The sequence below is a fragment of the Carettochelys insculpta genome, chromosome 24 (genome assembly GCF_033958435.1).
Source record: "Carettochelys insculpta isolate YL-2023 chromosome 24, ASM3395843v1, whole genome shotgun sequence".
Classification (NCBI taxonomy): Eukaryota; Metazoa; Chordata; order Testudines; family Carettochelyidae; genus Carettochelys; species Carettochelys insculpta.
Window position 1 is genome coordinate 19,326,562 of NC_134160.1, and position 21,751 is coordinate 19,348,312.

General features: G+C 46.3%; 1 protein-coding gene across 3 annotated transcripts in view; it reads left to right on the forward strand.

The window, feature by feature from the left end:
* HNRNPR (heterogeneous nuclear ribonucleoprotein R) overlaps window positions 1–21,751 on the forward strand; it is a 47,241-nt gene that overhangs the window by 16,844 nt on the left and 8,646 nt on the right. For all 3 annotated transcript variants that reach the window (XM_074976284.1, XM_074976283.1, XM_074976285.1), the window contains one exon: window positions 11,095–11,271. In XM_074976284.1, the coding sequence (XP_074832385.1) occupies window positions 11,095–11,271 (177 nt within the window). The remainder of the gene's footprint in view (window positions 1–11,094; window positions 11,272–21,751) is intronic.

The following is a 21,751-nucleotide window of genomic DNA, read 5'->3' on the forward strand; positions in this document are numbered from 1 at the left end:
TAAACATCTGAGTTCTGTAGAAATATCACATTGGTATCCTTTGTGTTTTCTCAAATCTGTAGTGAAGACGTTCTTAAAAGGAACAATATATACCCAACTCGTGTTTAATGAGTACTTTACTTATGAGTACTCGTTAAAATGAGGAACATATGTACCTACCTTTATTTGCTATATGAGTAAACTTCCCCTGGTTATATGAGTGGGGTCCCTAGCTGGGGGGGTGGGGAGACCTGCAGCTGGCTCAGCTCCGGCTGTGGGGTCCCTGGCGGGGAGCAGGGAGACCTGCAGCTGGAGTCTCCTCCCTCCCTTCCCTTAAACATGCAACTGTCTGACAGCCCTTCCGCTCGGGGAAGAGAGGGAGAAGGCTCTTAGCCTGGTTCCCTCTCCTGCAATGGCAGGAACGTGAAACTGACCAGCCATGAGCTGATAAGTTTCCTGGCCCCACAAGCCAGGGGGAGACAGGAACCAGCCTGCCCCTGGTTCCAAGCTCCTGCCATTCTGGGAGCCAGGAAACTGACCAGCCCAGCTATTAACTCAAGCATTAAGGTTTCAGCACCTAGGCATAAGGTAATTGCTATCTCTAGTGCTAGAGAGAACTGCTGGAGATGGCAGCTATTGCTATTGATAGGCATCTGCTTGAGGCAGCAGTATTAAGAAACTGCAAATGACTTAACAGCCACATGCATCTGGAAACTGCCCGGCTGGGGACCTTTAACAAATCTAATGGGACCAATAGGTTGGGAATCCCTGCTCTATATACATACACTATATTCTATTTCTGGTGCAAAACTATTCAAATACATCTGAAAAGTACCTAAACTCAACTGGTTTATGTCAAATTACAAGCCCTTGGAACGAATTGGAGACTTAAGTGTATTTTAATGGGAATTTAGTGTTGCTTTTATGAGTTTTTGCCTGTGAGCAGAAATTTGGGAACCAATTGTGCTCATATGGTGAGGGATGAGTGTATGCTGGGTCAGAGACTGCCATAACGTGGCATATATGTCGGAATGAAGGTAAAACAGAGCAAGAGACATACATTTCTTTCCCAAGGAAATCACAGATCTTAGGAGGATTTGATCACCAAAAGCATGTTCATTTTACAGGTCAATACAGCATTTTACAACATCTAGGAGGGTATATTTTGTGATTTATCAAGTTATCTAAAATTGTTGTTGTTTTAGGAACTGTACATAATAGGGGAGCTGGCCTAGATGTCCCCTGGAGTGCTTCATGAATGCTGCAGTATTCAGGGCACCTCTGGTCCCTTCCTCCTTAGATCTTTCTTGTTGACAGTGATGGTGGTAATCAGAACTGCATGTTTAGTTTAGTGTTTAGTCTAGCATAGCACTCCCTGTTTTCCTCTGTGTAAATAGTTTTGTTATATTAAGTACCTCAAATAGTTGGCTAGTTAGTACTGTCCTGTCTCCTCCACCATTTGGGACTTAGCCTGAAGATGAAGCATGCCCTATCCCTTGGCTTCATGGAGTGTGTGCTTGTATCCAATGATTGGACTTAGAGCCGATACTAGTTTTGGTGCAGAGCGCTGCACTGGTGCTGCTGGCTCAGCACCATTCAGCTTCAGCACCCAGAAGGGAGAGGAGCACAAGGAAGGAAAATTCACTGGTTCCTGATAGAGAGAAGTCAAGTAGCACTTTAGAGACTAGCAAAATAGTTTATTAGGTGAGCTTTTGTGGGACAGACCCACTTCTTCAGACCATAGCCAGACCAGAACAGACTCAATATTTAAGGCACAGAGAACCAAAAACAGTAAGCAAGGAGGACAAATCAGAAAAAAATAATCAAGGTGAGCAAATCAGAGAGTGGAGGGGTGGGGGGGAAGGTCAAGAATTAGACTGAGCCAAGGATGCAGACAAGCCCCTATAGTGACTCAGAAAGTTCCCATCACGATTTAAACCATGTGTTAATGTGCCAAATTTGAATATAAAAGCCAGCTCGACTGCTTCTCTTTCCAGAACGGTGCGATAATTCCTTTTCAGTAACACACATACCTGTAGGTCATTGACAGAATGCCCCATTCCATTAAAATGTTGACTAACTTGTTTGTGGATCTGGAGTGTTTTGATGTCTGTTTTGTGCCCCTTGACCCTTTGTCTAAGGGAGTTAGAAGTCTGTCCAATATACAAAGCATCTGGGCGTTGTTGGCACATGATGGCATATATGGTGTTAGTAGAGGAGCATGAGAAAGTGCCCATGATTCTGTGAGTAACCTGCTTAGGTTCAGTGATGGTATTTCCAGATATGTGGACAAAGCTGGCAGCGGGCTTTGTTGCAGGGAAAGGTTCCAGGACTGGTATTCCTGGGGTATAAACTGTGGCTGTTAGTGAGGATCCTCATGAGGTTGGGAGGTTGTCTGTAGGAGAGAACAGGCATGTCACCCAGGGCCTTCTGGAGTGTGGCATCCTGATTAAGGATAGGTTGTATGTCTCTAATAATTCGTTGCAGTGGTCTGAGTTGAGGGCTGTAGGTGATGACCAGTGGTGTTCTGTTCTTGGCTTTTTTGGGCCGATCTTGGAGTAGCTGGTCTCTGGGTATTCGTCTGGCCCTGTTGATTTGTTTTTTTACTTCTCCTGGTGGGTAATTCTGGTTTATGAATATGTGGAAAGTTCTTGTAGTTTTTGGTCTTTGTCAGTTGGATCAGAGCAAATGCGATTGTAGTCAACATTTTAATGGAATGGGGCATTCTTCAGTAACACACATACCTTCAGGTCATTGACAGAAGAATTATCGCACCGTTCAGGAAAGGGAAACGGCCACGCTGACTTTTATATTCAATTTTGGCACATTAACACATGATTTAAATCGTGATGGGAACTTTGAGTCACTATAGGGGCTCGTCTGCATCCTTGGCTCAATCTAATTCTTGACCTCCCTCTCAACCCCTCCACTCTCTGATTTGCTCACCTTGATTATCTTTTTCTGATTTGTCCTCCTTGCTCACTGTTTTTGGTTCTTTGTGCCTTAAATATTGAGTCTGTTCTGGTCTGGCTATGGTCTGAAGAAGTGGGTCTGTCCCACGAAAGCTCACCTAATAAACTATTTTGCTAGTCTTTAAAGTGCTACTTGACTGCTTTTTGTTTTGATAGTGTATAGACTAGCACGGCTTCCTCTCTGTTACTGATAGAGAGAAGACTGTCACAGACCATCCACCAGAGAAGACATTTCACAGCCCTGTATGCTTGCCGTCACCTTCACCAATTGTCTAGGCCTGAGGCCTTCCAAGAAGCGCAGGACATTCTGGACATGCAGGTGCTTTCAACACCAGTGGGCCTTAGTCATAGATGCAAGCTGCCATTTGTCCCTTGGTCATCAAATGCCTGTTGCTCACTTACTCTTCTGGTATCAGTGAGGGAAAGCTACTAGTAGCGCTGAACAGAGAGACTGGGGCAGGAGGCAGCTCTTCAGGACATGGAGTGCAGATCTGTAGAGGCATGTGTCCCACCCAGCAATGGCAGCCTGAGGTCTTTGGTCATCCTTCCCCACCATGCCATCGTTCAAGGGCTGAGTCTCCACAGCTTGTTGCTTTTCATCAATATCCTCCTATTGGGCACTTATTGATTGGCACTGGCAATTGTTTGTCCTCCTAGTGCCAAGCCTCTTCCTATTGGTGACCTTTTCCATTAAACAGAAGCAGGTCCCAGGACCAAAGGTGGTCTCCAGGCTGCAGACACTGATAATCTGTAGTTGTCACTGGCATCATCTGTGTCAGTTCAGTCCCAGTGCGGAGGGGTTGGAGTGCTCAGTCTCCGTTATGGGCACACTGAAATCTCCTGAGAGCATAGTTGGCCTCCATCCTTCTGACATGAGTGGGGCCCTTTGGCCCAAAGGTGTGGCATGTCAGTGTGGAGCTGCTGGGAGTACAGGGCTGGGTTCTTTAGCCCAAAGGTGAGGCAGGAGCTGTTCTGCAAGGGTGGGGCAGGACAGACCCAGGTCCTTCAGGCCAAAGGTGGGGTGGAGATACTGCGAGCACTGGGCTGGCCCTTCAGGCCAAAGGTGGGGCAAAGAAGAGCTGGCCCCCTTGCTGCCCCACTGATTTTCCTGTAGTGCTGTGTGTGGAGGCAGCCTAGGGGCCTGCAGCTTTGTCACTGTGGTGGTACGGGGAGGGGGCAGCAGAGAGGCACATGCTATGCATGCCACAGGCTCTGCATTCAGAGGTGTCACCACCCTGGGCTGCTCCTGAGTCAAAGACTTAGCATGCAGCCAGCTTCCTTTCATAGAACAGTAGAGCTGGAAGAGACCTAAAAAAGCTGTCAAGTCTAGCCCCATGCCCTAGGCAGGACCAAACCCATCAGCTCAGCCCAGCCAGAGCTTTGTCAAGGCGAGACTTAAACACCTTCAGGGATGGAGACTCCACTACTTCCCTGGGTAGACCATTCCAGTGCTTCACCACCCTCCTAGTGAAAAAGTTTTTCCTAATGTTCAACCTGGACCTTCCCAACTGCAACTTGAGACCATTGTTCCGTGTTCTGCCATCGGTAACCACTATGAACAGCCTCTCTCCAGCATCTTTGCAACCTCCCTTCAGTAAGTTGAAGGCTGTTATCAAGTCCCCCCTCAGTCTTCTCTTCTGCAGACAAAAGAGTCCCAGTTCCCTCAACCTTTCTTCATAAGTCATATGCTCCAACCCCTAATTATTTTGGTCGCCCTCTGCTGGACCCTCTCCAGTGTATCCTCATCCTTCCTATAACTGGGGGCCCAGAACTGGACACAGTACTCCCAGATGCAGCCTCAGCAAAGCCGAATAAAGAGGAATAATCGCTTCTCTGGATTTACTGGCAACACTCCTCTTGATGCAACCTAATATGCCATTAGCCTTCTTGGTTACAACGGCACACTGTTGACTCATGTCCAGCTTCTCATCCACTACAACTCCCAGGTCCTTTTCTGCAGAATTACTACTGAGCCAGTCTGACCCCAGCCTGTAACAATGTTTGGGATTCTTCAGGTCCAAGTGCAGGACTCTGCACTTATTGAACCTCCATCAGATTTCTTGCAGCCCAGTCTTCTTCTAATTTGTCTGTCACTCTGGACCCTATCCCTACCGTCCAGCATATCTACCTCTTCCCCCTAGGTTAGTGTCACCTCTCCCTCCCACCACCTGAGCAATGGCTCTGGTAAACGATTTGACAGTCCAGCTTGTGCAAGACCTAATCTGTTGCTTCAGGTGAGCTTTAACCCTGGACGGAGCAAGTGCTGGGCATCAAGGCTGCTGCAGCCATCAGCCCTGTGGGGACTGGGCACCCCGAGGCCCGGCTGCCACGCTGGGACTCTCAGACCAATCCTGGCTCCCTCAGGCGAGGAAATCCTCTTTTCCCTCCCTGTGCAGCTTCCCTGCTGACCCCAGCCCTCCCCACCCCACCCTTCCCTCCCTCCTCACCCAGATCAGCATCCAATCCACTTTCAAATGCTCCCTGACACTGCAACTGCCACCCACATGGCCAGGCTCTGCTATGCCCCAGGGGAGCACCTCTCCCTTATACAGCCAGTCCCATTGCGCCCTCCCCTCGTGTGGCCAGGCCTCAGGAATGGAAGGAACAAATTAACTCTAAAGCATCCTAGAAACAATCCCCATTATAATCATGGTTTGGTAGGAGTTTACTGTCCTTGCGGCACCATTCAGAATTTTACATTGGATTTAGTTCAGCCAAGAGCCTTAATGCTCATCCTTGGAAAGGCGGCTGACCCCTGGTCTGAACAGTAAAGCTCTGCATATTCATTAATGAAGCTCTTGTAAGTAGGACTGTTTTGAATTTGAAAGGTATCACTGGCATTCACACCATACGTAGAGGTTAAAAGGTCAAATTTTTGCACTCCAGTTCGGTTGCTGACCTCTGGTATAGGGGAATATCCAGAGCACACATAGCTTCCTAGATCTTACCTTTTTTCTTCCCCATCCACTCTGCTGTTCTTTTCTGTGCTACCACTAGCTTTTCCTATATATTATCTCTCTTTACAGTGTCCTAATTAACTCTGCTGTACTTGGCCAAGGTCTACCATCACATAAACAGAGAACAAAAACAATCCTATCTACCCAGTTTCTGCCTTTTCACGTTAGTCTTCTGAGAAACAGGAATTGAAGACCCAGAACTTTCAAGAACCAAGAACTAGTTAGGCTGCACAGATGAGCTATTAATTAATTTGAGAATGTATGTGTAGGTATAGCATGTTTGTTGTTACTCTCCATTGGGGTCAGCAACCTTCCCAAAGCGGAGTGGCAAATTTTTGACCTCTAGGTGCTATCTGAGTGCTAGTGATATTTTATAAAGTCACTAATAGTCCTGTGTATAGCAGCTTTAGTAATAAAGATGAGCTTTACTGTTTGTCTTCAAATCTCTGTTCAGCTAGGTTTTTTAATATCTAAAAATGTCTTGGATTTTATATACAGGTTGAAATTCTTATCCCAGATTCTCTGATCCAGCAACATCCCTCATCTGACAGAGGAAGGTGACATTCCTTAGTGGACTGCCCCCCAGGCTGCTTCCCAGCTGTCTGGGGGGAAAGGGAGGGGCATGAGACATTCCTGACCCCACCTCTCTGTTCTGAGGGGGGGTGGGGAGGGACAGACACACCCACCCGTCTGTGGCAGGAGGTGCAAGCGAGAGACACTTGCCCCTCAGACTCTGGGGTTGGGGGCACATGGTGGGAGTGAGGGTGGAGGTGCGGTTGCTGAGACAGTCCTCCCCAAGATCCCTCTTGGTCCAGTCCCCACCCCACTCTGCCAGAGTCTCTTTGCCCCCATCTCCTCTCATACTTTCTTACAGTTTGCAAACTGAAGTGAGTCATTAAATGAGAGAGAAGTGTCCACTGTTGCAGGTTCAAACGGACTTGTCTGTGAAAATCCCTTGTGTGGCAGACCAGCAGAGGTTGCTGGATCAGAGGGCTCAAGCTGTGCAGGGCGCAGCGGAGCCCCAGGAAAGGGGAGTCAGATTGGGCAGCCTCACTGCCAGAGCTCCAGCTGGGGTTGGGGAGCCCCACAGCAGAAAGGCAGCAAGGAGCCTGCCTGTGTCTCAAAGCTCCGCCTGCAGGCACAGGCATCAGATGGGGCCTGGGGAGCCCCACATCCTCACGGAAGGGAGACCTGCTGTCAGTCCCAGGCCAGGGCAGCTCTGCAGTGGGGAGCCAGCCAGCACATGGGACTCCACTGGCAGCCCTTCAGCCACTGAGACTCTGGCTGGGATTGTCCTGTGGACACCCCTGTGGCAGGGAGCCCTAAGGGCAGATGTCAACCTCAAGTAGCCTGCTGGGGACAGGGAGCCCAAGCTGGCTGGGGCAGCCTTGCAGAATCCCCATCTCCCTGCAGACTCACTGCCATCCCCCCACCCCCAGGACTCCCCGTGCCCTGACTTACCTTCATTGCTCCTCGTGGAGGGGGTAGGAACTCAGGGGGGTGGTGCAGGTGCTTTGCCTCCTTCTCTGGCAGGTGCGGGGGCAGGACTTGACTGTCTCTGCTCCCCTGCTGCATGGGAAGAGGTGGAGGTGGGGCTGAGCTCTCTAAGGTGCTGCTCAAAAGTGGCTTGCATGCCAGTCATGCTGACTCCTGCTCTACATTTTGTACTCTATTGCCATGCGTTGCAAGCTGATCTAGAGAAGTTCTTATTCCCTGCTAGTTGGCCCTGTTGAGGCCACATCTGGAGTTCTGGCGTGCGCCCCCCCCCCCCCCCCCCTTATAGAAAGACGTGGATTCATTAGAGCAGGTCCAGCGGAGGGCAATTAAAATTATTAGTGGAGTGGAGCACATGACCTATGAGGAGAAGCTGAGGGATCTTTGTTTAGGGGCTATTTGATAGCAGCCTTCAACTTCTTGGAGGGGAGCTCTAAAGAGGATAGAGAGAGGCTGTTCTCAGTGGTGAGATGGCATGACAAGGAGTGATGGTCTCAAGTTATAGAGGGAGAGGTGTAGGTTGGATATTAGGAAAACCTATTTCCCCAGGAGAGGGGTGAAGCACTGAAATGCGTTGCCTGGAGAGGTGGTGGAATCTCTATCCCTAAAAATTTTTTCGGGTGCTGGCTTTTTGAAGTCCAGGCTTGGATGGCTTTGTTAGGGTTAGTCCTGCTTTAGGTAGGGGGCTGGACTCTTGATGACCTCCAAAGTCCCTTCCAGCCCTAGGATTGTATGATTATCATCATTCTGCCAAGTTTCTGTGGTGCTTATTAGTATTCTTACTTAATATCTGTCTTTCAAGTTCACCCATGTTAGTACTCTAGCAGTTATAGATAAGCACTTCTCAAGGTTGTGTGGCTGCCTTCATGAGATGTAATTGAATGGGAATCCTTTTTTTTTTTTTTTTTTTTTTTTTTAAATTGAACTGTTTCTGTTCAGATACTAAGTGTATATTATCAACATTTGTCCTCTCATCTTTAATAAATCCTTCTCTGAGGGGAACGTCTCTTTGAACTGTGCTCCTCTGTGCCATCTCTTTAGTTTGAAATATCTCTGTTTTTAATTTTATGTGGGAGCACTCTAGTTCAGTTTCTTTCTTTAGGTGTAAGCCATCCTATATAGGTCATGCCAGGGTTTCCCAAACTTTACATAGTTAGAACCCTGTTTTTTTTTTTTTTTTTTTCCAGTACCCTTTGTTGTGGCCAAAAATATAAATGCATATTAAAAAAGTGAATGAAAAATGAATAAATTTTTATGGTTTATTTAGTCACAATAATATAAATCTTGTTATAAAATACTTAAGTGCTTAACTTATTACCTTAATTATGCAGGAAAATCCAAAATGTACCAAATTAATAGGGTCGTGCATGATAATTTTTATATTTTTAAGCACCAATATTTTTTTCTCTGAGGACCTGCACTGGGCCACAGACCACATTTTGGGAAATGCTTGGTCATGCATTTTCTAAATGTTCCCCATTCCTAGTAGAATTTGCTCCTTTCTTGCAATGCCATCATCTCATTTATATTTGGTCCCTGCAATTCTGTCTTTCTCACTACCTGTGGAGCTGGAACCATTTCAGGGAATCCTATGAGGGATTGGAGATAAATCTGGATGGTTGTGAGGATGGGATTGGGATCCACACCAGATAGGATGTGGAAACTGATTTTATGAGGTAGGGCATGCAGGTTGGGGAGACATCTTTCTCAAATTCACTTGTATAACAGTCTATGCTCTTTTTTTAATATACTTGTGTTCTGAATATTTAATACATTTAGAATGTAATGTAGGTACTGATAATGTGGCTAGTGGTTTTTGTCGGGGTCTAGTCTCGCGCCGTCTCTAGTATGTTGTGTTTAAAGTTTTGTTATTCTCCCCATGGTTAAACAGTATACTAACCATCCTTGGGTGGCTCTTTAAGAGTATTAGGCAAATAATTATAGTCTTGGGTTTTGTTGAAGGAAAACAAGCAGCTTGAAAATTGCACCTCTTTGAATTTTCTAGCTGCTTTTAAAAGAATCTCTGATACTGACAATGAGAAGACACCTTTCTCTTCTTTCACTGTCCAGGCTTATTGTCTTTCACACTTTTTATTCAGGCATAGATCTACCTAGCACCTCAGAGGTTTGATTCCTAGTGCAGGTAGATATGCACATGTATGCAATACAGTAGTTCGAGCAGAGCTGTTGTACAAACATATATCTGTGGTGGAGATCACCACCTCCCTGCTGTTGTGTAGACATAACCTAGAGTAAAAATATGTTAGCTGTCTCACTGTGACTTTTAATGTAGACAAAGCAAGCTGCCTCTGACTTGCTTAGGCAATCAAGTATAAGCCTTACTTTTAATTACATCAATATGTGTTAACTGTCCACGGCTTTTAGGTAACTGCATGTTGACCGTACTAGACTTACACAGAAAACTTTTTAAAATCTTGGTCTAGATAACGATTGAGAATGTGAAGGTTTGATGTTCTTGAGTCTGCTCATAAGTTGTACTTCTTTAAAAACTGCTTAAAGTCAAGACATGCTATTTTGCTTTCTTAGAAAATTGCATTTTTTAAAAACAATGGAAAAAATTGATTGGAGAAGTGTCTCTAAATTGGTGAAATTTTGATAAGCACAACTTATCTCTAAGCTGGAGAGTTGTCTTCTCAAGTCCATTTTTGTAATAATACTTGTGTTTACATACTGAGCACTATCAGTATCGTTCAAATCTGAGTAGTATTTCTGTATGAACTGCTTCCAAAAGCACTTGGGGGAAATAGGTCCTGTTTTTTTTTTTAAAAATGGCGTAACTTTCAAACTGGGTTTGGGAGGAAAATATTTAAGGGTATCTATTGTTCACCATATTTTGCAAAAAGTTGTAGAGTTGATAAGTTTGTGTGCTTCACAGTGTAAACTATGATTGGTAGATGTTTACAACTTGACAACAATAATAAAAAAAAATCCAATAGCAAACAAGTAGAGCAAGGGTGAGAACTTGCTGCTTTTCCACAGAAGCTACTGAAGTTTAGACTCAAGAAATGGAGAAGTTAGGGTGTGACTGGCTGTATCAGCTGAGTTGTGTACACACAGGAATTGTGGTGGTTTCAGCTCTTACCTAAATCCGGTAACCTGCAATACATTTTTAGCCTTGGAATAGGGGTGTTACTTATGAATGGCAAAGTTAGACAAGCCAAAATGGAATATCTGTTTAAAAAAAAAAAAAAAAAAAAAAATGGTTTGAAACATTTTAAGGCCAGATCCACACTAAAAATTAGGTGACCCAATAAAGTAGTATGACTCATTGGTGTGAAATCCCTGGTCGTCCTTGCCATAGTTGAGCTGACCTGTCCCCCAGTGTAGACAAGGCTAGGTCGACCGACTTTTTCCATTAATGTAGCTACTACCTCTAGGGTAGATGGATTAACTACAGGGACAGGAGAAGCCCTCCCATTGCTGTACTACTTCAGCTTAGCAAGTCATTACAGGTGCAGCTGTGCTATTACAAAGGTTTAAATGTAGACATACCCTAATTGTGAAATACGTCTATAGTAAACAATCTCATAGCAATAACTAGGGGCTTTTTCTTTGGTTTTTATAAATCATTACCTATTGCAGTTTTTGTTCCCAAAGAATTTTATTGTCAGTGCTTAACTCCAGAACAAAATATTACAGAGGCTTTTAAGGAGGGTTTGTTTTCTCTCCAGGTTTTTGTTGGGAAGATTCCCAGAGACTTGTATGAGGATGAATTGGTTCCACTCTTTGAGAAGGCTGGTCCAATTTGGGATCTGCGCCTTATGATGGATCCTCTCTCTGGTCAGAACAGAGGTTATGCTTTTATTACCTTCTGTGGCAAAGACTCAGCACAAGAAGCTGTTAAATTGGTAAGTTAACCTGCTGTCTTTGGGATTAGATAACAATATCACTCCACCAAGTGTAACATACCTTCTTTAAAATCCCTCTTCAGAGCTCAGCTCTGCTGTAGCTTATGCAGTGAATTGCTGCCTCGCAGTGCTAAAATATACTGTTACTTTCTTGGTTGTCCCAACACTATTATATACAGATAGTCATGCTGTTTCTTCAACCTTTTACGTCATAGGCTTGTGCCTTTGTATCTAGGGGCAGTCCTGGAACAATAAGACTTTGGTCTGTTTGGGTTTGAGTTTTACCAGAAGGTAAGAGTTGTAGGAAAAAAATGTATCAATTACTAGGTGTCACCTGCACGCAGTGACTTTCACAGCCTGTTATGTGAGCACAATTTCCCACAGTCCATAGAGTCCAAACTCTTCTTCATTGCCACCAACATGGCCATACTGAGACCCCTGGGTGCAGTACCAACCACAAATTCAGTCTCCTTTGAAACCATACCACAGCCTTCTTCCCACGCTGAACCAGAGGAGGAATTAGATGGTTAGGAATAGGAACCTGAGTGAGATATGAGTAGGTTAAGATGCTATCTCCTCCTCATCAGATGAGACAATATCTCCACCAATTGCAGGGGACAATTTCAAGTCCTTTCAAGAATTTTTTAAAAGGGTGGCTGACTCTTCAGAAATGTCTAACTGAGCTATCAGAGCCTCAACATAAACATAAGTGACTCAAAATGGCTTACTCATAAATGATGCTCTCATTGACCTTGCCAAAAAAATAGGGCAAACTCCTGCCTCAGTAACATCCACCCATAAGAGGGCTGATAGAAAACTTCATGTACCATCAAAAGGGGCAGAATTTTTATTTACTCACCCTGCTTCTAATTTTTTGGTGGTAGATGCTATACATCACGGGGCAAACAAAGTCAATTCCAGTCCATGCCTTATGTGACAACTGTAGGAAATTAGACTTGTTGGGAAGAAACCAGCATCTCTACAATTTCGAATTGCCAATTTTTCTACCTGCCTTGCAGAATACACTTACAGTTTATTTGACAACTTGAAAAATTTGCCAGAGGAACAAAAACAACATTTTAAAGCCAATATGGCAGAAGGCTTGCTCAGAGCTAGAACAGCTCTGCTGGCGTCACAGGATTCCACAGATGCAGCAGCTTGCTCACTGACAACAGTAGTCATGATGTACAGTGATTCCTGGTTCTGTCTCTGGCTTTCCTAAGGAGATAAAAGAAACAGAAAGCTGAGGGACCTCCCTTTTGAGGGCCAAAATCTCTTTGCAAACTCTGCTCCTAGACAGGAGAGAGAACCTCGCAGGCTGGAAACATACTGTAAAGCAGGGTTTCCCCGAACTTTATGTAGTTGGAGTGTGGTTTTTTCAGCACATTTTTTGCAGCCCAAAAATATAAACAAACACACAATGAAAAATGAATGGATTTTCACTGTTTGTTCGCAATACTAGCACATAGTGATAATTTGTATATTTTCTAAGGACCAGTATATACATATTTTTTTTTTTTCCTCCAAGGACTGGTACTGGGTTGTGAAATGCACTTTGGGAAATGCTGCCCTAATGGACTCCTGTACTACCCTAAAAACCTTAGGTCAGGTTGTCCAATTTTTTTTGCATTGGGGCCACATGACAGTGTTTATACATGTTATAGGGGCTGAACACAAAATAGCGTAATCATTCAAAACAGCAAAGTGTAGTATATTTATTTAGATACTTGGTTACTTAAGATCATTGAACATCCTCAGCAGATACAGTGTTGCTTCATTGCTATGATACTTGATTAAATTGCTTCATTTTGTTGATATTTGGGGTTTTTTTTGGTCTGACAATTTTTCGAAGAAGAATATTATTTGGTGTTCCACTGTCTCAAAGGCTAGAAAACACTGTCCTGGAACATCATTATTAGCTCTTATCATCCACAAGTTTGGTGCTGTACAAATAGAAACCCAGCTGCCGCCTGTCTAGCTAACATTGCTTCTTCACTCACCTCCACATAGCACTAATATGTATTACTTGCACTGCAGGCGCAGCAAAGGACCCCAGCGATAGGTGGTCCACACTAAAGGAACAGGCTTCTGAAGCTGACGGTATTCAGTGTCTTGACCCAGCTGTTAAGCTCAACTGTTCTCCTGGGGTTCTTCTACCGCCTCTGGGTAACAGAGGTGCTGGGCGTGCAGCAGGCAACACAGCTGATGACATGGGAAGAAACTTCTGCCCTGGTCTTGAGTGTGATGTCAGGCGGGGGGCGGGGCGCTCAGTCACCGTACCCTCTTGTCCCACCTGCAGGCTGCATGGCTCTACAAGCAGGAGGCCCATGAGGAACTGTGCTGGGCCACCTCAGGTTTGGCTCCCCCAGACTGGAGAGAGACCCTTGCAAGCTGGGAACACCACTGCTTAACTGGATGGGGCAGTTCCTGTGGTCTGAGCTGTGCCGCATGCAGGAGCTGCGCAAACCCAGGCGGGCTGCACTATGCATGCACACCCCAGGGTGTGGGGGAGGATGAGCGCTTCCCTGAGCTGTCCCCCTTGGGAGCACTACACCCTCATGACAGCTCCCCCACTCACTTGCCTGTCTGCAACATCAGCTGGAGTGTGCGCTGGCTGGGGCTGACAAACTGCAGCCCCTCCTGGGCAGCTGCTCCTTGCTCACCAGCCACATCTTCATGCTCTCTACTGCAGGGGTTGGCTCCTGCAGAACAGCCATGCTTCTGGTGGCAGCGGCTGCTGCTGCTTCCCTGGCTTTTTCTGGCCTGGTCAATGTAGTGTCCCCTCCCCACCTGTCTTTGCAAAGCTGGCTGCCATGGGAAAAGGCTTTTGTGATCAGAAGGCTCTGCAGTCCAGATTCTGGCCTGTGGGCCACATGTTGGACACTCCTGCCTTAGGTATATATGTTCCAAAAGCCAAGAAGGAGCCAGGGACATTACTGTATTCAACATAGCTGTCCATACCAACAATCATGACCCTGTGAACAGTGTAGGAGACAGACAACCCAGACAGTGATCACAACAAGAAGTCACCTGTCACAACCAATATCCCATTGTTTTAAACCATTGGTTGAGAGTTCGACAGCTCTCCTACATCAACAGCAGTTTCCACTGCCAATTGCTACCTTTTTTTAGTCCATCTGGTTCCACTATCACCTCGAACCCATGGGCTCTTGAGATGATAACCACACAAGATACTCCATGCTGTATACTTCTAGGCATTTCGAACACGTCTTCTCTGTCCCTCTTTAGAAACCATTCACACAAGATTCTACTAAAACAGGAAGTAGCCCACCACACACAGGAGTGATAGAAGTGGTTCCACCTGTACAAAGGGAAGTGATTTTACTCAGGACATATTCTCACACCATAATATAATGGAGGATGAGACCTATACTGGATCTTTGCTGCCTAAACATCATCAGGCACTAACACTACAAAATGACAACAGCATTGATAATTATCCCATTATTACACAAAGGAGGCTGGTTGTTGTCCTTTGACCTATAGCAGAGGTGTGCAAAGCCAGGGGTGGGTCCCCTTGAGGTTATGTAAAATTTTGTAAGGGGAGGCACAACACAATTGGCTGCTGGGTCTCAGGCTCATCCAAAAAGTGTTGAAATAGGTTACTGTTTGTGTGTGTATTCATTTATATACCAAGTAATAATTTCTTCTTCCAGTGATTTGATCATGTGCATTCCAGTGCAGGTATGTGCATTACGTGCATGTCCAGTTGCTAGAAGTCTTTTTTTTCCTCTGACAAAGCTGGTCTTTGTCTGTGAAAGCTTATGCTCCAAAATAGGTCAGTCTTTAAGGTGCCACAGGACTTACTGTTTTTTCCAGAGCCCAGTGGTTCCCATACTTTTCAGCATCGAGCTCCACGCTGCCAGGACCATCTGCCTGAGCCACGCGAGCTCCATGCTGCCAGGGCTAGCTGCCACACACATGAACCTTGCAGGCCATGGGTCAGCTGCCTGAGCTCCATGCTGCCGGGGCCAGCTTCCTGCCTGCTAGCTGCCTAAGCCCTGTGAGCCGCTGCCCGCCTGAGCTATGTTGCTACAGGGGCCAGCTGCCTGAGTCCCAGGCTACGGGGGCCCACCACGGAACAAGCCATCCAAGGCACGGGTCCAGCTGCTCAAGCTGTGGGCCAGCCTCCTGAGCCCTGTCTGCAGCCGGAGCCAGCTCTGCCAAGTCAGAGCTAGCTGTGGGCCAGCTGCTGGAGTCCCCTGCAGCTGGGGCCAACTACAGGCCAAGCCACCCAAGCAGGGGCCCCAGCTGTGGGCCATGCCCTGCACTGCTGGACCAAGCTGCCTGAGCCTGCTGTGAATTGGAGTTCCCCATCTAGCCCTCTCTAGCTATCTGAGCCCTGCACAAGCCAGGGGTCATCCATGTAAAGTGGCAGGGGCTGTGAAGGAAGGACTCACTTGGTTAATTTAATCAATTAAGATAAGTCCCTTGCTGAGAGCTGGAAGCAAGGGCTGGCTCTTTCTTGGGATGGGGGGAAGTCATTCTCCCGCTCTACTCTGCGCTGGTTAGACCTCAGCTGGAGTATTGTGTCCAGTTCTGGGCACTGCAGTTCAGGAAGGATGTGGAGAAATTGGAGAGGGTCCAGAGGAGAGCAACGAGAATGATCAAAGGTGTAGAGAACATGACCTATGAAGAAAGGCTGACGGAATTGGGCTTGTTTAGTTTGGAAAAGAGAAGATTGAGGGGGGACATGATATCAGTTTTCAGGTATCTAAAAGGGTATCATAAGGCAGAGGGAGGGAACTTGTTCTTCCTTGCCTCTGAGGATAGAACAAGAGGCAATGGACTTAAATTGCAGCAACGGAGGTTTAGGTTGGACATTAGGAAAAAGTTCCTAACTGTCAGGGTGATCAAACACTGGAAGGAATTGCCAAGGGAGGTGGTAGAATCTCCATCACTGGAGATATTTAAGAAGAGGTTAGATAGATGGCTTTCAGGGATAGTCTAGAAAGTGCTTGGTCTTGCCATGAGGGCAGGGGGCTGGACTCGATGGCCTCTCGAGGTCTCTTCCAGTCCTACTCTTCTATGATTCTATGAAAGAAAGCAGGGCTCGAGTCACCTCGCACCACCCCTGGATTTTCCTCATTGCACCCTGCAGGGGGCATGACCCCAGTTTGGGAAACAATGCCCTAGCTAGTAGCCATCGGGATGCTGTGGCACCCCCGGGAGTAGTACCATTATAGCAGCCAATATATACAGCTCTTGACCCTCTCCATGTTGACTTTCTTCTTGTTGTTCTGATGGTTGTTTGAACTCCCTGTTGGTCATGCTAGTAGCCTTTTTCTTTGCTGGTAGCACTTATTTGTAGATAATTGTTGTTCATAGTTCATTAGTTAGTGTATTAATAGTTCTTTGTGTATATAGTTGACAAGCCCGAGTTGGAAGGCTGGTACCCCCCTCTTGCGGCCCTGGCACCATGTCATGTCATGGCCTCCAGGGTTTAAGCCTGTGGAGAGTGTGGCAAATGCATGCCGAAGGGTGATTCCCCACTCACCTGTCTACAGTGCCTGGGCGAGAGCCATCAAAGAGATCACCGTTTGAGCTGTAGGACTTTTAAACTGAGGACTCTAAAGGACAGGGCACAATGCCTGAAAGTCCTGTTAATGGAAGCCACACTTCCAGTGGAGCGTTCGCTGTCAGCAGGACTAAGTACATTAGCCTTGGTGCAGAGTACACTGGCACAGAGCACAACTTCAGCTGTGACAGAGGGGCTCAGCACTAGGGTGATGGGCTAGCACCACACCCTTCCAGGAGGCATAGATCACTGTCCTTGGTTCTGCAGAAGCAGCATAACGGGGGCTGGTCCCCTGCAGTGCTAAGGAGAAGGGTCGAGCCTGAGCTGCTGATGGCTGAACCATGGCAAGGGCATGACTCGGCAAGCCATGCATCGATGCAAACTCAGAGACCCGGCCCTCACTTGCCAGAGATGTCTTTGATGCCAGAGGTATTCTGGGCGGTACAAAGTCTCCTGAGAATCACGGCGATTGCCTCACCTTCAAGGACTTTGGTGCACAAATGGAGCAGGCCTCCATCACATGGCAAGATGGTTATGCTGGTGCAATCTTTGACACCTGTGGTGCTGACACAGTTGGCGCTGAGTCAGGTACCTGCGGGTCAGGTGCCTCCCTGTTCCTCTGTGTAAGGTTCAGAGTTGGAGCCTATTTAGGATTGGACAGGAGCAGGAGTGGCTGTTCTGTATCCCATTGGAGCCAATATTCCAAGTATAGTCAGACACATCCAAATTGGCAGGCACCTCCACAGTGGCTCTTTTGGACTCTGTAGGTGTATCATGAATCCCAGGGCCAGTCTCTTAAACTGCACTCTGGGGCCCCATCGGGGGTTCCCATGGTATCACATGGGGCACCTTCAGCTGTGCTGGGAGTACTGCTGTGGGAGGCAGAGGCAGACCAGTTTTGGTGCTGTTCCTGACTGCTGTGCCAACTTTTGACTGAGTCAGGGCTGGTGTAGCTTCATCAGTAACAATTTCTTTGGCCTTGGTGTTGTATATGTGGGCCATGTCACTGCTGGTAACTTCTGTGGTCCTTGTGCCTTTCTCAGCTGCATCAGCTTTAGTACCACTGTTGGTGGGGGATATAGTGCTGACTACGCAAATGTTTCCTCTGCCCCGATGGTGGGTGAAGACCCCTCAATGGATTTGGACCTGGGTGATTTGGGCCAGGCTGGCACCTCATCGTTCTCCCCAGACAAAGCAGTGGTGATTTCCCCTGCTTCTCCTGTGTTGGAGTATGGTCAAGCACTACAGCAGCTCCTTTGTAGGGTTGCTTGGAACTTGGGTGTCCAAGCTGAAAAGGTTAAGAATGAGGCAGACCCAATGACAGGCATTTTATCACCCACGGGATCCTCTAGCGTGGCCTTACTGATCATGAAAACAATTGCCCAAATGACCAAAACTGTGTGGCAGGTGCTGGCGTCTGCCCAGCCAGTTGCTAAGAATGAAGGGCATTATTTTGTCCGTTCTGAGAGGGAATGAACTCTTGTTCACTCACTCCCTTCCCAACTCCCTTGGTTGTTTGATGTAGCCAACCACAGGGAGCAGCAAGGTATTCAAGGCCCTTCTCCCACAAATAGAGAAGCCAAGAAACTGGGTTTGCACAGGAGAGAGCTTTATTCCACAGGGGGTTTACAGTTACGTATAGCAAACCAGCAGGTTCTGGTGAGTGAGTATTCCTTTAAATGCTCAGAACTAGTTCCTCTGGATACTAAAAAAGTTTACAGTGGTAGTGGAGGAAAATAAACTGATTTTTTTCTCATGCAGCCCTGTAAGCCTCCGTGGATGCTGCAGATGCCGGTAACTGGGTTATGGCATCGGGGATTGCCATGAGACATGGGGCATGGCTGCAGGTCTCCAGCCTACTACAGGTGGTACAACCGACTATACAGGATTTCTCCTTTGAGGGACCCACTTTCAGTTTTCTGAGAAAACTGACATGGGACTACATAGTCTGAAAGACTCAAAGGCGACCCTACAGTCTTTAGGTCTCCATGCTCCCGTAATCCAGGACAGGTGCAGTGCCCCCAGCCATCCTCCTATGCTGTTTCAACAGCAGCAGCATCCTAGAGACCACGATAGGAGGCAGGCGCATCGTGGCAGGGGGCGATCTAGCCAACCTGGCCAGGGTCAGGGACAGCAGAAGCCTCTCCTGGGTTTAAACCAAACTTCTGAAGGTGCAGTCAGGCACACCAAACCTCTTCCTACCTGGGATCCAGCCCATCCTTTATTTTCTTTTCTCCTATCTGCTTTCTACTCTGCTTGGTGCCATATAACATTGAACCAGTGGGTCCGCTACATGGTAGAAAAGGATATGCTATCCAATTCAGCTCTTAAACCCTTCCCTGTTGCTTTTCAGGAGACCCCTCTCAGGAGATACATGGCTCTAGTTGGAGTATTCCTACTGTTTAACGCATTTGCCCAAGAAGTCTAATCACTTCTTGAGCCAGGTGTGATAGAGGTGGTTTCCCCTCAGGTCAGGGCCTTTATTCCCATCATTTCCTAATAGTGAAATCAGAAAGGGGGTCTGTTGGCCCATCATGCACCTGTGAGGCTGGAACAGGTTCGTTGGTTGTGGGTTTTTTTTTTTTTTTTAAAAAAAAAAATCAGGTTTCTCATGGTCTCCCTGGGACTCATAATTCCATGCCTGGATCAAGGGAACTGGTTCACTGCTCTTGACTTAGAGGGCGCATATTTTCACATTGTGATCTACCCTCCCTACAGGAGGTTCCTAAGGTTTGCAGTGAATGGGGGCATTATCAGTTTACAGTGCTCTCGTTAGCCTCTCGACAGCTCCGAGGGTCTTCACCAAGTGCATGGCACTGGTGCCACCTTTCCTCCACAGGCATGGGGTCCAGTTCCCATATTGGGATGACTGGTTGATCAAAGGGAATGCACAGGCCCAAGTTCAGCAATGGTTGAATTGTATCCCCTGGACATTTGCCCTCCTGGGGCCTTAATCTGGTGCTATAAAAGCTTATGGGGGCCCCTCATGCTGCCTGTTTTTAACTTAGAAAACAGCCTTTCTTGTGACCATAACAGCAGCCATTATACTGTACTGACCTGGTACCTAGCGGGGAAAGACTTCTGGCAATGGGCATGCATGTACACACACACCTGCATTGGAATGGATATGAACAACACTTCTCGAATACCAGTTATAAAATGGATAACTTTTTTACATTCTACGTACTTCCAGCATGTATAGTTTTTTTTTATATGAACAGAACTGAAATTTCCATCAGTTTGGTTTACATTAGACAGGTTGAGGTCCCTGCTAATTGCAGGGATAAAAAGTGGGGCCCAGTGTCAAAAATTTGCTCATCCCTGGCCTACAGGATGACTGCTTCCCTGTCCGTATCCATCCAGCACATATCGGGTTTCAGATTTACCCTTGGTGAGAGAAACTACCAATACTGAGTCCTTCCTTTCAGGCTTACAGCAGCACCCTGAGTTTTCAGGAAGGTATTTGCAGTCGTAGCAACCATTTACACGATGGAGCATCAAAATATTTCCTTATCTCGATGACAGCCTTATAGTAGTGTCTTTACAGAATAAGGCTACTATCATACAGTCAGGTTCTTAACCAGCATAGCTTCCAAAAATCCCAGTTATTGCCGCCTTCGCTGCTGGACTTCATAGGGACGTATCTAGATTTTTACGGTTCAGGTCACAGCAAAGCTCCCACCACATTTCATAGCATTAAAACAGATCACCACCTATACCTCCTCTCTACTTGGGGTTTATGGTATTTTTCTTAGGCGCACAATGTTTGACAGCTGCTACAAGCATGAGCTGCATACTCCTATATCTACTCTGCTCCTGGGGATGCCACTGCTGAAAATTTTCCCATTATAAGTGCAAGGCATCAAGGCCCCTTATCTGAAGCACCCACAAGGATGCCCATATCGAATATCAGTTACTGTGTAGATGAATAAGCTTTGACAGATGAGCAGCTGTGGAAAAAAAGCCTCCAAAAACTGTTTTCAGTTTGAAGAATTATAATACTAGTGAAAGGAAGAGGTAAACCTGTGTTTTGAACTCACAAATAGGAGCCAAGTGTGTCATGTGAAGAAGTGTCTTATCCATGAAAGCTCATGACCCAATAAATTTGTTAGGTTCTAACGTGCTACAGCACTGCTTATTTTTGAAGCTACAGGCTAACATGCCTACTCACCTGAGATTTAAATGGAATTAGGTTACTTTGAGGGCATTTTATGAAACTGGTTTTTCCTGAGCTGTATCTCAAATACGTAGGTCACTTTCAAAATCCTAGTTTGAGGAAGTTGGATGGGATTTCTGCCTAAAGTTGTTTTGACAGTCCTACCTGCTAAGCTTATCTGCTTTGCCTCCTCTGAAAATCCCATCTTTAAGTCATAGAGGAATTCAGGGTAAACTGGAGGGAAAAAAAAAAGTCTGTGAAAAGAGGAAGAGTGGTCTGTCTTACAGACATTTCATCATAATGTTGCCACCATCATCTGTAGAGTGAATATGGCTTTGACTAGAACTGGGATAAATATGGGTTAACTGATAGCAACTAAAAATACCAAACCAAAAATTTAGTAGAATACTTGAAAACGTTGTGGGCTTTTAAATAGAAAAAGCTTTGTCTATACATCACAAAAGGAAAAATATTCTCATCACTCTGGGCTACTATGGGCTTGTCTACCCTAGCTCCCTACTTCAAAGGGAACATGGTGATTAAGGTGTCGGGAGATTATTAATGAAGTGCTGCGCTGCATATGCTGCACTTCATTAGACTTATTCTCCACCGCAGCAACTTCAAAGTGTTAAGCTTCCTGGGCAGCTTCGAAGTACCAGTAGGTTAGCCATGGCTACACGCGAGCCGACACTTTGAAGTTGCTGTGAGGGAGAATTAGCTTAATGAAATGCTGCATATGCAGCGCAGCACTTTAATAATTGCCCGACACCTAACTTGTCATGCTC